The sequence below is a fragment of the Arvicanthis niloticus genome, chromosome 14, assembly GCF_011762505.2.
Source record: "Arvicanthis niloticus isolate mArvNil1 chromosome 14, mArvNil1.pat.X, whole genome shotgun sequence".
Taxonomy (NCBI): Eukaryota; Metazoa; Chordata; class Mammalia; order Rodentia; family Muridae; genus Arvicanthis; species Arvicanthis niloticus.
Genome location: NC_047671.1, coordinates 8,877,184 through 8,891,715, shown reverse-complemented (window position 1 = coordinate 8,891,715; position 14,532 = coordinate 8,877,184). Strand labels below are relative to the sequence as shown.

The 14,532-nt window shown below is 39.6% G+C and overlaps 1 protein-coding gene across 7 annotated transcripts in view; it reads right to left on the bottom strand.

Moving 5' to 3' along the window:
• Atp9b (ATPase phospholipid transporting 9B (putative)) overlaps positions 1–14,532 on the bottom strand; it is a 192,133-nt gene that overhangs the window by 175,006 nt on the left and 2,595 nt on the right. For all 7 annotated transcript variants that reach the window (XM_034517990.2, XM_034517991.2, XM_076912372.1 and 4 more), the window contains exon 2: positions 1,065–1,238. In XM_034517990.2, coding sequence (XP_034373881.1) covers positions 1,065–1,238 — 174 coding nt within the window. The remainder of the gene's footprint in view (positions 1–1,064; positions 1,239–14,532) is intronic.

The window sequence follows — 14,532 nt, the reverse complement described above, 5'->3', positions numbered from 1 at the left end:
TGTCAGAAATAAAGTTAAAAAAAAAAAAAAAAAAAAAAAAGTCCTAAAAACAGCCTGAGTAACACAACTTACATACAAAGGCAGAAATATCACAATTACCAGACTTTTTAGAGCAACCGGAAAAGCCAGAAGAGCTTAGGATGAAATATTCCATGGTTTGAAAGTAAACTACTGTGAACCAACACTGATCTCTTGCAAAACTGCCTTTCAGCATTGATAGATAAAGGGGTTTGAAGTAAGGCAATCTATGATATAACCAAGTCAGCACACATGAAGTTCTTAGTGGAACACTCTAAAGTGGGGAAAAGGAAGGATCATGGAACTTCAGATAAATAAACCAGGCTTAAAAGGAACCATGTCCAAAACAGCAATTCAATAAGCCCTCAAAACTAATTTAGGAGAAGGAAAAGAAATCCCAATAATCCAACAAAACAGAACATCACCAAAAACTTATAGACAATACAAACCCCTTTTCTATAAGAACCTTAAATGCAAATGGCCTCAACTCATCATTTAAGATTCAGTCTAATGGAGAGATGACTCTGTGGGATGGTGCATGGGGCAAACAGTTGCACTTTACCTTACCAGGATCTAGTCAAAGGCAATCAGACCAGCTTAACTTAATACCATGGAAATGCCTGGAAATCTGAGAATTTTTAACTTAATAACTTGATTAAACAGAAGAATCTTATTCTAAGTCAAATCATTAAAGCTGAATAATATACATAATTATAGTTATTAAATTCATTGTTTTAACATTCATATTAGCCCTTTTGACAAAGAAAGAAATGCCATTTACATTGATATACCAAATAAAATTCTACTATGCATCAACACAAAATTACTAATTTTCCTCAGGAAATGTCTCATAAAATAATAAATTGTATTTTTCCGTTTCAGAAAAGCATCATGGATTAATGTTGTTAGTATACTCCACGATGACAGCATTTTCTTTAGTTTTCATACCAACATAATAGATATATCACCTAACAAACAAGCTAGCTACTAAAGTTACACGTGTAATCTTTGTATACATGATAATCAGGTAGCAACAAATGACAAACCTGGTACAGAGGAACTTCCATCCTCCACAGACAAACCACTCTAGTCCTCTCTTTCTCCGTGTTATCCTAGCTCGAGGTAATGTGTGGTAATCACTTTCGTCATTTTCAAAGCCTTCTTCAGACATCATCAGCGGCATTTCATCCAAATGGGCAGACTCATCCTCCAGCTGGTACCTAGTTAAAGGGAAGAACAGAAAGCTAAGCAGTCTTCTTTTACACTGTACTTCATCTAGGATAACATCAGGCCAAATTTTACTATTCACCTGTAGTGGTTTGAATTGAGAGTGGCCTCCAAAATCTCATGTTTGAACGCTTGGTCCCTTGTTGGTTAACTGTTTTGGGAAGGATTAGGATGTGTGGTCTTGGAGGAGATGTGTCACTGAGAGTGAGCTCTGAGGTTTCAAAAGCCCATATCAGGCTGGTTCGTGTTCTCTTTCTCTTTCTCTCTTTCTCTCTTTCTCTCTTTCTCTCTTTCTCTCTTTCTCTCTCCCTCTCCCTCTCTCCCTCCCTCCCTCCCTCCCTCCAACCTACAGATCAGATATAATCTCTCAGCTAGTACTATAATCCCATGCCTGCTGCCTGCCTGCCTGCCTGCCTAGCAAGCTCCCAGCCATAGTTCTCTGAAACTGTAATCTAGCCCCCAATTAAATGCTTCCTTTTATAAGTTGCCTTGGTCATGTTGTTTCTTCACAGCAACAGAAATGTAACTAAGACATCATCTTTTGTTTTTCTCAAACTAAGCTGCCTTCGACTGAGGCAAACTATTGTTTTAAAACAGAAACCTACTACATAATGATATTACTTCCCTTTGGGGTGGGGGATTAACTCTCCATAGTAAACATCTAAGGAAAAGGTTGTGCAAGGAAGCCTGTGCTAGCTGAAGCAGCTGACCTCAGAGAGATGCAGCTGAGTGACTAAATGACCAAGACTGTCTAAAACCCACTCACTGCATTCAGCTTGGTAAGAAAATAACCTGGAGTATTACTGTTAGCCAAAAACCTACATCTCTAAGATACATTACACAACTGTACAGTCACCAAAGTTCTACAAGGTGACTTAAGAAAGTACAGTTATCTATATAATGAGCACTGTCCTGCGTTTGTAGTCAGAGATGACAATCATGGTAGTCCCAATTATTCAGCATCTCTGCCATACCTATGCTAAACTTATACTCGATGAAAAAACCTCAACTGGCATACTTTTTCAAGCTCAACTGTCTGTGTGTTTATGTGTATGTGTACATGTGTTTGTGTGTACACATGTGTGCATGGGGTGCATGTCTATGTGTGTGCCTGAATGCATGCCTGTGTGCATGCATGTACATGTGTGTGTGTTACTAGGGGCTGAACCTAGGGCCTCACACATGCTAGAAAGTGCTCTACCACTGAACTATGACCCAAACAGTACTCTTACATTAAAGAAACAGCAGACTACCATCAACACTGTCCTCAATCACAAACACAGTCTGACACTAAAAAGACTTACCTTTTGATAACAAGCAGTTTTTCCAGAAACTATAATGATGATTCATCAACTGCTATTTCATTTAATTTTACAATGGGCTTCTATGGAAGGCATCATCTCAGATTGAAAAATAATGAACACCACCTCTGAGTTTCTGCAGCCAAATGGAAATCATTCGAGCTGAACCCCAACTCCTTCATCCCAGATTCAAACAAAAGGCAAACAGAACCAGTTAGAACCCAGAAGTACAACAAACAAGAGAGAGAGAGAGAGAGAGAGAGAGAGAGAGAGAGAGAATATGAGAATATGAGAATTTCAGGATTTACTCTCTACATAAAGAGAGAAGTATTCCAAACTAACACGGCTGGCAGGATGTAGAGGAACATGTACTCAACACCTGCAAGCTTCTCCAGAAGAAAATGGAAGCTCTGGGACAGAGGAACTATAATTTTTAAAAAGCTAAAGGAAAAGAACTGTACTGACCCAAAATATAGCTCTCACTCCAAAGACAATGAGAGATTTGTTCTGAGTCCAGTGGGTGACCACAGTCTAGGAACATGGATTTTGGCTGCCCAAAAAAATATGTTCCACCACAGAGGCCAATACACTAAGATCTTATTCTTATGAAACAAAGAAAGTCATTATCTACGTCATTTACAAGAACACTGGTAGAGACCACAGATCTGCAGGTTACAGCAAAGCAGGAGAAAGAATCTGCTGTAGCATCAGATGCCATCTGATGCTTACTTAGCTTTGATGTCAGTAGAGAACAGTGGTCTGCAAAGTATGTATTTTAAAGGTTTACCTTGATACAAAGCAAGTGAGTAGATAGTGAATACAATTCAATTTGGAGACAGGCAAGTACTCTCTGAGCTGGACAGTAATGATACAGGAAATAGCTCCAATAATTGCAAATGAGACAATATGACATTTTAAAAGTTTATGTTCACAAAGGGAAAACTGTTAAAGAGTTAGCAGATAGCCTATGGTATAAGAATTAAGTTTGCCAGCCAAAGTTGAGCCACATACATGTATACATATGTGTATATATATACATGTATATATACATGTATACATATATACATATATATAAAGCTAAGTAAGCATCATATATATTTACATATATATGCAAAAGAACTGCAAAATCTCTCTCACACACACACACCACACACATACACACAGAGAAAGAGAGAGACAGAGAGAGAGAGAGAGAGATGCCAGTCGACAAAAGTGCTAATGAATGAACAGATAGTCCTCAAAAACAAAAGTGCAAACAGGCTATGAGTGTGTTTTGAAGTATTCAACATTGTTAGCCATTCAAAATTACTCCAAGATGCCCAGTCAGAATGGCACCAAGAAAAGATACAACAAATGCTGAGGAATATAGGAAAATGGAAGCTGTGTTCATGGCTGGGAAGAGTGGAAACTAGTTCAGCCATTACAGAACCCACAATGAACATATACCACAATGTACAGCTAAAAAGAAAAGGAACTTTGCAGGAAAGTGCAACGAATAGAAATGTAGTGTATCACCTGAGCTAACTCAGAAAAGTCACATGTCCTCTCTCCCACGTAAAGTCGTATTTACAAGGCAGACAAGCATGGAGGCTTCAATACTAGAAAGTAGATCCCCAGAGGAGAAGAAGGGTTTTCAAGAGGAAGAAGGCAACAGGAGACATCAAAATGGGGAGAGGATTATGTGGCGGGCAGGGGTGGGTTGGGGTGGCTGAGGTAAGTAGGAAGGTACAAAGGGCGAGAGGGGAGTAAGAACCACCTTCCAACTTGTTTGAAAATGCTCATTTTAAAAAATTAAAAAATGTTAGAGGCTGTTGGGTCAGACGCACAGTGGGAACTAAACGGCTATAAAGGAACGGCAGCAGGCACAGACAGCACGGCTCTGGGCTTCCTGTGCTGATGCCCTCCATAATCCTTAAGTTCCAGTCAGTCGTTTAGTTTTGTAGCATCTTTATACAGATGTCATTTCTTTCTTTTTTTTTTTTTTTTTTTTTTTTCTGGAAACTTTAGTTTATACCAGACAGAATATTATATCCAACAACCCAAAATATTCTCAGATGAAGGAAAACAAAGAGAAAAGTTTTATCAGCAGCTCTGCCCTAAAGAATGCTATGCTAGGTTTCAAGATAAAAACAGTATCTGAAAGAAATTCAGAATTTTAAGAGCCAACAACAACAGAAGTCTTTTACACATATGCAGGACCATGCAAAGTAAAATGTCAGCTCTGTGTGGGGCAAGTTCCACTTCAATACTGTGAAGACAGGGCAGGCCCTCTGGTTCTACATGAGATGGGAAGATGATCCAGCTCAAGGTGCACTGATAAACTAGCTGTGGATAGTGTGACCTTCACAGTGGTTTCTCAACAGAGCACAGTCTACATCCTGGCCACATGTTGTCATGTGCACACAGATAGTTCAAAAGGACCTCAGTTCTAGGTACTAAATACCAACAGCATCAGCCCTTGTCGGGACAAGAAAAGTCTTCCAACAGTGTCTTTGCACAGTGTCAGACAGCCTCTGGAGTACAAAAATCACCACCTCAAGGAGATGCCTTAAATAAAGGGATATGTAGGGTTGAAAAATTAAAAATAAAAGAATGGAAATGACATGGTATGAAGACTCCTCAAAAGAAAGCTACATGGCGTCGGGCAGTGGTGGCGCACGCCTTTAATCCCAGCACTTGGGAGGCAGAGGCAGGTGGATTTCTGAGGTCAAGGCCAGCCTGGTCTACCGAGTGAGTTCCAGGACAGCCAAGGCTATACAGAGAAACCCTGTCTCGAAAAACCAAAAAGAAAAAAGAAAAAAGAAAGAAAGAAAGAAAAGAAAGAAAGAAAGCTACATGGCTGTATTAACAGGGACAACTAAAACATTTTTAAAGATTTATTTGTATTTAAGTGTATACGGATGTAAGCATACACCACTTAGTGTGGGAGGCCGTAAGAGGCTTCAGAGCCTGGGAGCTGGAGTTACACCAGGTTGTTAGCTGCCTAACACGTGTGCTGTGAACTGAATTCAGGTGAGTCATCTCTCTCAAGCCCCCACAAGTATTTTTCAATCAGCAGGACTATTGTAATTTAAAAGGTGAAATCTAATCATCTTAAACAAGTGTGCACCTAGCACTAAATCATCAAAGCACATGCAACAAAGCTGATGGAAATCAAATGGGAAACTGACAAGGTCACGCTACACCACAACTCTTCTCTGTTCCTAGAAAAGTAAATCAAAGAAGACATAAAGACACACCTAATACTATCAACCACTGTGACCTAAACACCATTTACCCAAAACCACTACCCAACAACAAAATAACAGTTCATTCACAGACCACATCCTGGGCCATAGCACCAACTTGTCAACTTTAAAGTTAGTAAAATCATATCACATATATTCTCTTGTCAGAACGTATTTATTTGCCAGTAACAGAAAGATCTCGTTAAAATCTCCACACACTTTGTGGAGGCCCAAACCAATCACCAATGAGACAAAGAGAAAAATGTAACTCCTCACACAAAGAGTAAAAGAACAACTTAATTCAAGAATCATATAGAGCTGTGGTTGCAACCTGTAGGCCATGACCCCTGAATGTCCAATGACCCTTTCACAGGGGTCACCTAAGATCATCAGAAAACACAGATATTTATAATTCATAACAGTAGCAAAATTATAGTGATGAAGTAGTAATGAAAATAATTTTATGTTTGGGGTCACCACAACATGAGGAACTGTATTAAAGAGTCACAGGATTAGGAAGGTGGAGAACCACTACCCTAAAGAATGTCACACACTGAAAAGCAGAATGCAAAAGACCTCCTGATTCTTCAGTTCTCCTGATTCTTCAGTTAAGAGCTTAGAGACTAGGTGACCTGATGACAATGGCTAAACTAAGTGCTGACTTCTACCGGGCACCAGGCAGGCAGTGCAGATGTCTGTGCTCTGCAGCACTGAAGAAGGGGTGGGAGTGATCTTTATAAACAGTTCTTACAAAAAAATATATAAAAGCACACTTCAGATGACAAATGAGCAAAGGCAATTCACAAAGAAATACAGGCAAAGTCACAAAACTGTGTTTAACCACATAAATACTTTAGCACTAGACACTTCAGTTCCTGCATATACTACCCTTGTCCTAGGCAGTGAGCACAACACATTAAACCAGCACACATGCCCTGCTCATATTAAGCTCACACATACACAGGACGGAGATAAGTAAACAACTCACTAAGAGAGATCTAGAAAGAAAACAAATCCAGGAAGCCTGACGGTCATCTTTGTTGTCTGCCTATATTCATGAGAAGAATGCTTCAAGGGAGGTTTGGAGAAAACCCATGCTCAGTGTGTGTGGATTCATCCCATGGACAGATCCGACATGAAATACCCAGGAGACAAGCTGGGTACCAGCACTCTCTCTCTCCGCTTCCTCACTGTGGACACAATGTGGCACATAGCTTTCTCTCCCAATGAAGACAGACCAAAATAAACTATCAGGGCCAAAATAAACTCTTCTTTGTTTTTATCAGGTATCATCCGAGCAGTAATGATGTACTTCCCTATATACTAGAAAGCATATACTATATACCAATGAAGGTTCTAGAAGGAACAGAGAGCAGAGGCCCTCAAGATTAGGACCGATGGAGCAGCGAAGTGGGTGCTGGGGATGAAGAAACAAGCATGGACAGGACACACAGTGCCAGGGAAGCATCAGAAAGAAGTTTTAGTCTCATCTCAAATTATTATTAGTCATTAGAAACTCTAAGCTTGAGAATAATTTGTTTCTAAAAAGAATTACAAACGTGCTTTGCCTTGTTTGTCAAGTGGATAAAGTAATTTCTCTCTTATTATTTGAGATAGGGGCTCACTATATAGCTCAGGTTGGCCCAAATAAAGCTTGAGACCTTACCTCCCCAGCCTCCTTAGTGGTGGAATTAGACATGCACCTATCATTACCTACCATTTTGAAAAGTAATTCTTAACATTTAACATGCCCATTAGTCTTGGACAGACATGCTTCACTGCTGACAGGAATAGTGAACAATTTGTGAGGATTTATCACAAACCTTTATGTCACTATACAGTAATATTCAGCTACTAAAGAGCAGGATCTTACCCACAGAATTAAACATATACACAATTTTACTGAAAAAGACAACCATAACTACACTGAGCTGTTTAAAAGAGGAACCAAAGAAATAAAAAGGTTATAATACCCATGACCAAAGAACTGGTTAAATATATCAGGGAGGGTTGAAGTGATGGCTCAGTGGTTAAGAGCATTTGCTGCTCTTGAAGAGAACCCAGGCTCAGTTCCCAGCACTGACATTGGGCTCACAACTGTCCATAACTTCAGTTCCAGGGAATCGGACACCCTCTCCTGGCTTCCATAGGCATCACAACACATAGCACACGTGTATGTACATACATACATGCAGGTAAATTACTCATACACATGAAATGACTCACACACATATAATGGGCTAGTACAGGGCAGGAAAACAGGGGAAACTAATCATAGGAAAGGAAAGGGGCTCCTAAACCCTGCTGACTGGGAATCAAGAAGGGCTCACAAGATAACAAACCTTGTTTTCAGTAAAAACATGTCTTAGTTTATGATCTGCTTATATAATAAGATAGTCCTTTAAACTTTGTGAGCCATGCATTTATATTATGAGCCTATCAACTATCAGTGCACCTCAGAAACCACCTTATGATCTCATTCTTTTATTTGTTGGGGTTTTGGACGGGAGAGGGTGGCAGGGTGTTTTTTGGTTGGTTGGTTGGTTGGTTTTTTTTTTGTTTGTTTGTTTTTTGTTTTTTGGGGTTTTTTTTTTGGGGGGGGGGGTGAGACAAGGTTTCTCTGTATAGCCCTGGCTGTCCTGGAACTCACTCTGTAGACCAGGCTGGCCTCGAACTCAGAAATCTGCCTGCCTCTGCCTCCCAAGTGCTGGGATTAAAGGCATGTGCCACCACCGCCCAGCTGGGTGGTAGTTTTAAGACAGGGTTTCATGTACCCCAAACTGGCCTCCGACTATGTAAATGTGCATGGTCTTAAACTCCTGATCTTGTCTCCATATCCTAAGTGCTAGGATTACCAGTGTGCACCACCTGTGAGCACCACCAGTGTTACCACCATGGTTTTAGCTGTGCTGGGGATAGAAACCTCAGCTTCAATTTCACAGAACTAGGTAAGCACGCTACCAACTAAAACACATCCCAAAGTTTACTAAAACTTGCTTTTTACTAAATCGTTTAATTTCTCACAATAATTTCAAAAGCAAAAAAAAAAAAAAACCATGTAGCTAGCTTTTACTGAGAAACTTAAATGAGACTTTGTTTTGAGTAGCCCATGCCCATTTAAGGACATGTAATACTACTCTTTTAATTTCTTATTATACACGTATAGACATGCCCATATATATGTAGAGGTCAGAGGGCAACTTTTAGGAACGAGTTCTGTCCTTCCATCTCCTCAAGCTTGTGTAGCAAGTACTTTGACCTGAGGAGCCCAATACTGTTTTACATTTTCATTTGTTTATTTATTTATTTACTTATTTCTGTGTGCATGCATACATGTGTCTCTGTGTGACAGTGTCTTACTATGTAGGCCAGGCTCACCTGGAATTCAAAAATCAGTTGGCCTCCACTTCCTTTGTCCTGAGATTAAAGGAATGTGTCTGTGACTAAGTCAGCTCTTTTAGGCCTGTCTTTCCTTCCAAATGCCTAACTTAAATCTGCATTTCTACTTCATACTGACTTGGCCTGAAGTTCTCTTCTGCGGCATAAATAGAGTATCCTGACTTCCAAAAATAAAATTTGAGTTCTGGTTTTTTTTTCCATTAAGGTTCTCTCAAGGATCCTGTTGAAAAGGTCATCGTCTTACCAACTTGAACGCCAGAAAAGCAGCATGAGGAGGAGTTCAGGAGGCAGAGAAGACGAGCAACACCAAGTTTAGGAACCTAGACCTCAGAACTGCAGCCTGTGAACTGGTAAGCAATTTAGTCCCCTCCAAAGCAATTTTCCTATTGTATTGAAATTTTTACTTCAGTATTTAAAAACAATACGATGATGAATAATGGATTTTTTTCCCCAGAGGCAAGATAAGCACAGAATCCTAAGTGTCTTTGCTGCCTGGTGTCATACACAATTGGTTTGTCACTCAAGAGAAATCAGCGTTTCCAGCAATTAAGTATAATTCTGGGGACATTTTTTTAAATGAGTAAAAACAATGTGAACAAAGAAAACAGAAGCAATGATATGGACCCAAGTGTACTGCTCATTCAAGGAGGAAGACACACCACCTCAGTTGCTGCCACAGGCTTTCAGTAGACTGCTCAAGTACTGCAGGGCATAAAGTTTCCATGACTGTAAGCGAAGGAAGGTTAAGGAGTGGGCATCTTACACTCACATGGTACCTTAAGCATCTGACAGCTCTATTGTTTCTATCTGAATGAAAATATTGAGAATTTAAAGTACATTAATCTAGGATGTACCTAATGCTCAAAACTTTAGAATAAATAACATAATCTCCTTTGCCTGCATACTAACAAAGAAGAAAAACAACTCAGCCAGTAAGTGCTGGAACTGTGTATATGTCCTCCATCGAATGGAGGTGCACAGTTCAACAGTGTCAGCCGCGAGTCATTATGAAGAGGCTAACGAGAACCCCGGCCTCCCCTGCCGCTAACAGCAGAAAGTAAAAAAGGCACTAGGGCTGGAATGCTTGCTCTGTCCCCTGCACCATGAAAATGGTTATGGAAGGTAGTGGCACAATTAGTACGAAGAACTCACCAAATGCATGAAAAGACAAAGAGCAAATTTATAGAAACACAATGATACCAAGCAACAGGAGAGTTTCCAGAGGTTATCAAGCGACTGAAGGTGTGAAGTTTTTATTGCTGTTGAAGAGAAGTTGCTTGGTCTCATGGGCCATTTAAGTGGGGTGTACATGCGGGTGAAGTGGCAGGCATCTCATTTAAGTTGTTTCTGAGTCTGGTCTTTTCGGTAAGCACAATGGTCATAAGGGGCCCACGTGTCTTCATAAGATCCCACGGGTCACTGGAGATCAGGCGTGACTATTAACGTGTGCATATTTGGCTTTTATTGTCTCTATACTTTCCAAATGTGTGACAGCAACTTAATGTGTATGCCTCACTGTCAGGCAATGGGACCATAACCAGAGGTATTTCTGTCATGAGGTTATCCTCAAGAAGGGTGAATGCTACCAGAAAGGGTTCTGGCTCTCTCATGGTCTTCTGCCATATAGAAAGAAGAGCAAGAAGACAATGCTTGGATTGATCTGCCTTAACACTGAACCACATAGCCTCTAGAACTGTAAGAAAGAACTTCTGCCCGTCATACATTACCTAGACTCAAACAGTCTGTTTTTGTAGCACAAAACAGACTAAAACTAAAGCAGTAATGACCAGCACCATCACCATCAAAGTAATTAAGGAGATGGCATCAGAAGCCATGCCAGTCTTGGTTGGACAAAGCAAGGAACAATGAGGAAGACTAACTAGCCAGTCCCTGAAGCTGAGAAGTGACTATAATCTTGAACTACTAGTTCTTTCTCTTTCCTCTCTCATCTCTCTCTTCCCCCTGACGCCCCTCTCACTTGTCTTTTAAATTTTTTATTATTTTATTTCTTATATGTATGGGTGTTTTCTCTGCCATGTATGCCTCTGCACCATATGTATGCTTGGTGCTCAAAAAGGCCACCTGAGGGCACTGGATTCCTTGGGACTGTAGTAACAGATAATTGTAAACTGCCATTGGATGCTGGGAATAGAACCCAGATCCTCTGGAAGAGAAGCCAGTTTTCCTAAGCACTGAGTCATCTCGCTAGCCCCAACAAGGTAATGGTTTCTAAAAAGTTCTATAAGGACTCTAAAAAAAATTCTGGAATAAGAAATTACACCAATACTATACATGGAAAGAAAGTTTTGAACTAGAATAATATAATATCCAATACTAAATAAACACAATACAAAAACTTTAAGGGCCAAGGCCTGTTAGCTCATGACATAAATTCTAGTAGCCTATAATTGTTATGGACCCATTATCAATCCTATCTTCATACTAATACTTTGAGATGTGTGAAAACTAAATGAAACAAGCCTATTCTGACAAGTATAAAGAATTTCTTATTTTCAAGGTGAACTATGGATGGATCATCCCTTTCCAATGAAATTCTTTATTAACTTTTATAAAATCTTCTGAAACCCCAAAGAAAATTCTCGGCCTGAACAAGCAGACTAGCATTGTCTTAGCACTCATGGGAGACTGAGCACTCCTAACACAGCAATCCCAGGCTCAGTCCCCAGCACTGCAAACAAGACAGAACCTTCATTTGTAATTATCACAGAAAAAATATAATTACTAAAATATTAGATCATAATTATAAAACTTTTAAGATTCAAATGAAATTATGTATAGATCTTCAAAATAAGAAAACAAGCATTATAAAAATCTGTGTTACATCTACCAACAAACACTAATTTTTGCAGATAATCAGACAATACCCATCTGTTCTCAGCATGAATCTCTTTTTAAACAATTAAGTTTAGCTGTTATAATATGGCAAGTGCCTCTATGGCAAGACCAGTAACTCCACCACTCTGAGTTTAGAAATCGCAAAGAAAAGGCATTAACAAACATGGACAAACAACACTCTGATAACTCTGATCTCTCTGTCTCTGTCTGTCTCTGTCTCTGTCTCTCTTTCTCTCTCTCTCTCTCTCTCTCTCTCTCTCTCTCTCTCTCACACACACACACACACACACACACACACACACACACACACACACACAGTGGAGGGGGTAAGAAGGAGGAGAGAAAGAACAGGGTATGGATGGGCACAATCTCCAGCCAGCCACTTTTATGATGCAAAGATTTGTTCAGGTCAGGTCTCTGGGGCCTTCAGGCTTCAGTATTCAGACACTCCTCTCCCAAACAAAGACTAGTGGGCATCTCAAATGGAAACAAACAGGACACCCTTCCTCTCTCAAGTGTCAGAGCTATGCAGGGAACTTGGTCCTTCAAGGCAGTGTCTTATACATTCCCTACCTACTACTAACACAGTATCACAGGAAGTCTAGTAAAAATGAAGAATTAAATAAATCTCATCACACAATACTCAAAATGTTGAGGATGCAATGAAAAAAGAAAAAGCTCAACTTGAATCAGAAAAAGAGAATCCAGAGATGTTAGCATCAAAATTACAGATGATAAAATATTCTGACATGAGTTTTAGAAAGCTATTATTAAAAGAAAAATGATATGAGTTTTAAAAAGCTATCACTTAAAAAAAAAAAAATGCTATGCAGATGGCTCAGTTGGTAAACTGCCTGACATCCAAGCATGAGGATTTGAGTCTGAATCCCACATCCGATTAATAACAGCCAGGAGCACTGTCTATAGCCAGAGATGAGGACACAGAGACAGGCAGGACATTTGAGCTCATTATCCAGCCAACCCAGCCAATGAGTGTGTTCAGACTCAGCGAGAGACCCTGCCTCAAAAAACAAGGGAGAGGCTAAGCACAGCACTCAGGAAGCAGAGGCATAGCCAGGTACATCTCTGAGTTTAAGGCAACTAGGTCTAAACAGAGCGATCTAGAACAGCCAGAGCTACATAGTAGAGACCCTGTCTCACAAAGAAGAGAGAGGGGGAGGCAATCATGAACACATGAGTGAAGAATGGAAAAGCTAATCCCATGAAGAGAGCTAACATGAAGAAGAACCAACTGCAAATTCAAAACAGAAAAGGCGGGCTCAAGAGCAGAACAGAAGGAAGATCTGGTTAACATGAAGACAGAACAGGAACTGCCCAATCTGAATAGGAAATGGACCACAAGAAAATGACACACTCAGGACCTGGAAAACACACACACACACACACACACACACTTCTGAAGTTTTACTAGGAAACAAACCAAAAAAAAAAAAAAAGAAAAAAAAAAAGGATAAGCCAAAAGAAACCCACGCAAAATTGCTACCATCAAACTCCTGAGTTTCTCTTTAAAGGCTTCCATGACAAGTCAAACAATTCAGCGGACAACAGAGTTCTCATCAAAAATCACGAAAGCTCAAGGAAGTGGCATGACACTTTTCAAATGCTGGATAGATTGTCATCTCTATCACAATACAGTTCTTTTTTTTCTTTTCCTCCAGAAATGTCTCCTGGTAGGTGTCTGAAGCCATACATTACCAAACAATATACACAGTAATGACTTTTCCTATACATATACTCCTATAATTAACAGTTAGTAACAATATAAGTCTAAAAAGATTGCCAGATTCATGTCCTTTGTACCTGGGAGTATTATCAGGTAAAATGGGAATCATTTCAACACTGAACTTCCAGAACAGTCAACACCACAACAGTACAGAAAACTTTCAAGCAGCTGATCGTTGGGTAATATAGAGAGAGCAGAGAGGTGATGGTTCACATCATAGACCACTAGACTTCATAAATATTCAGAGCAGCACATTTCAAGTATCTAGATTGTTTCTGTAAATGTCCATTTAACATTTTCAAACCATGGCTGTCTGTGACCCATAAACCTGAAAGCATAGAAAGTAAAACTGTGAAGGAGACAGTTACTATACTTGTAAAATTAAGCTTCACAAATAGTGGGGAAAAGAAAACATCTTCAGATGAAGAAAAGCTAAAAGAATGGCCACAGAATGTTTAAATAGAGCAGAAGTAAGAAATTCTAGAATATCAAAAATAAGCAGGCAAGAGAAAAGACAAAAAATATAATCCAAGACTTTCTCTTCATGAGGTTTCCAAATAGAGAGAAGTAGAAGTTATAACACTGTCAGATGTGAGCTCTCAATAATACATAAATAAAACATTTACATACTTTTAAAACGTAAAACTTACATATAACATTACAAGTCTATTGCCAAGGAAATGAAGAAAAGAACAAAAGAGGCAAATCTTATCCTTAAAATATCAACAGTATACTGGGATGCATTATGTGTACAGACCCT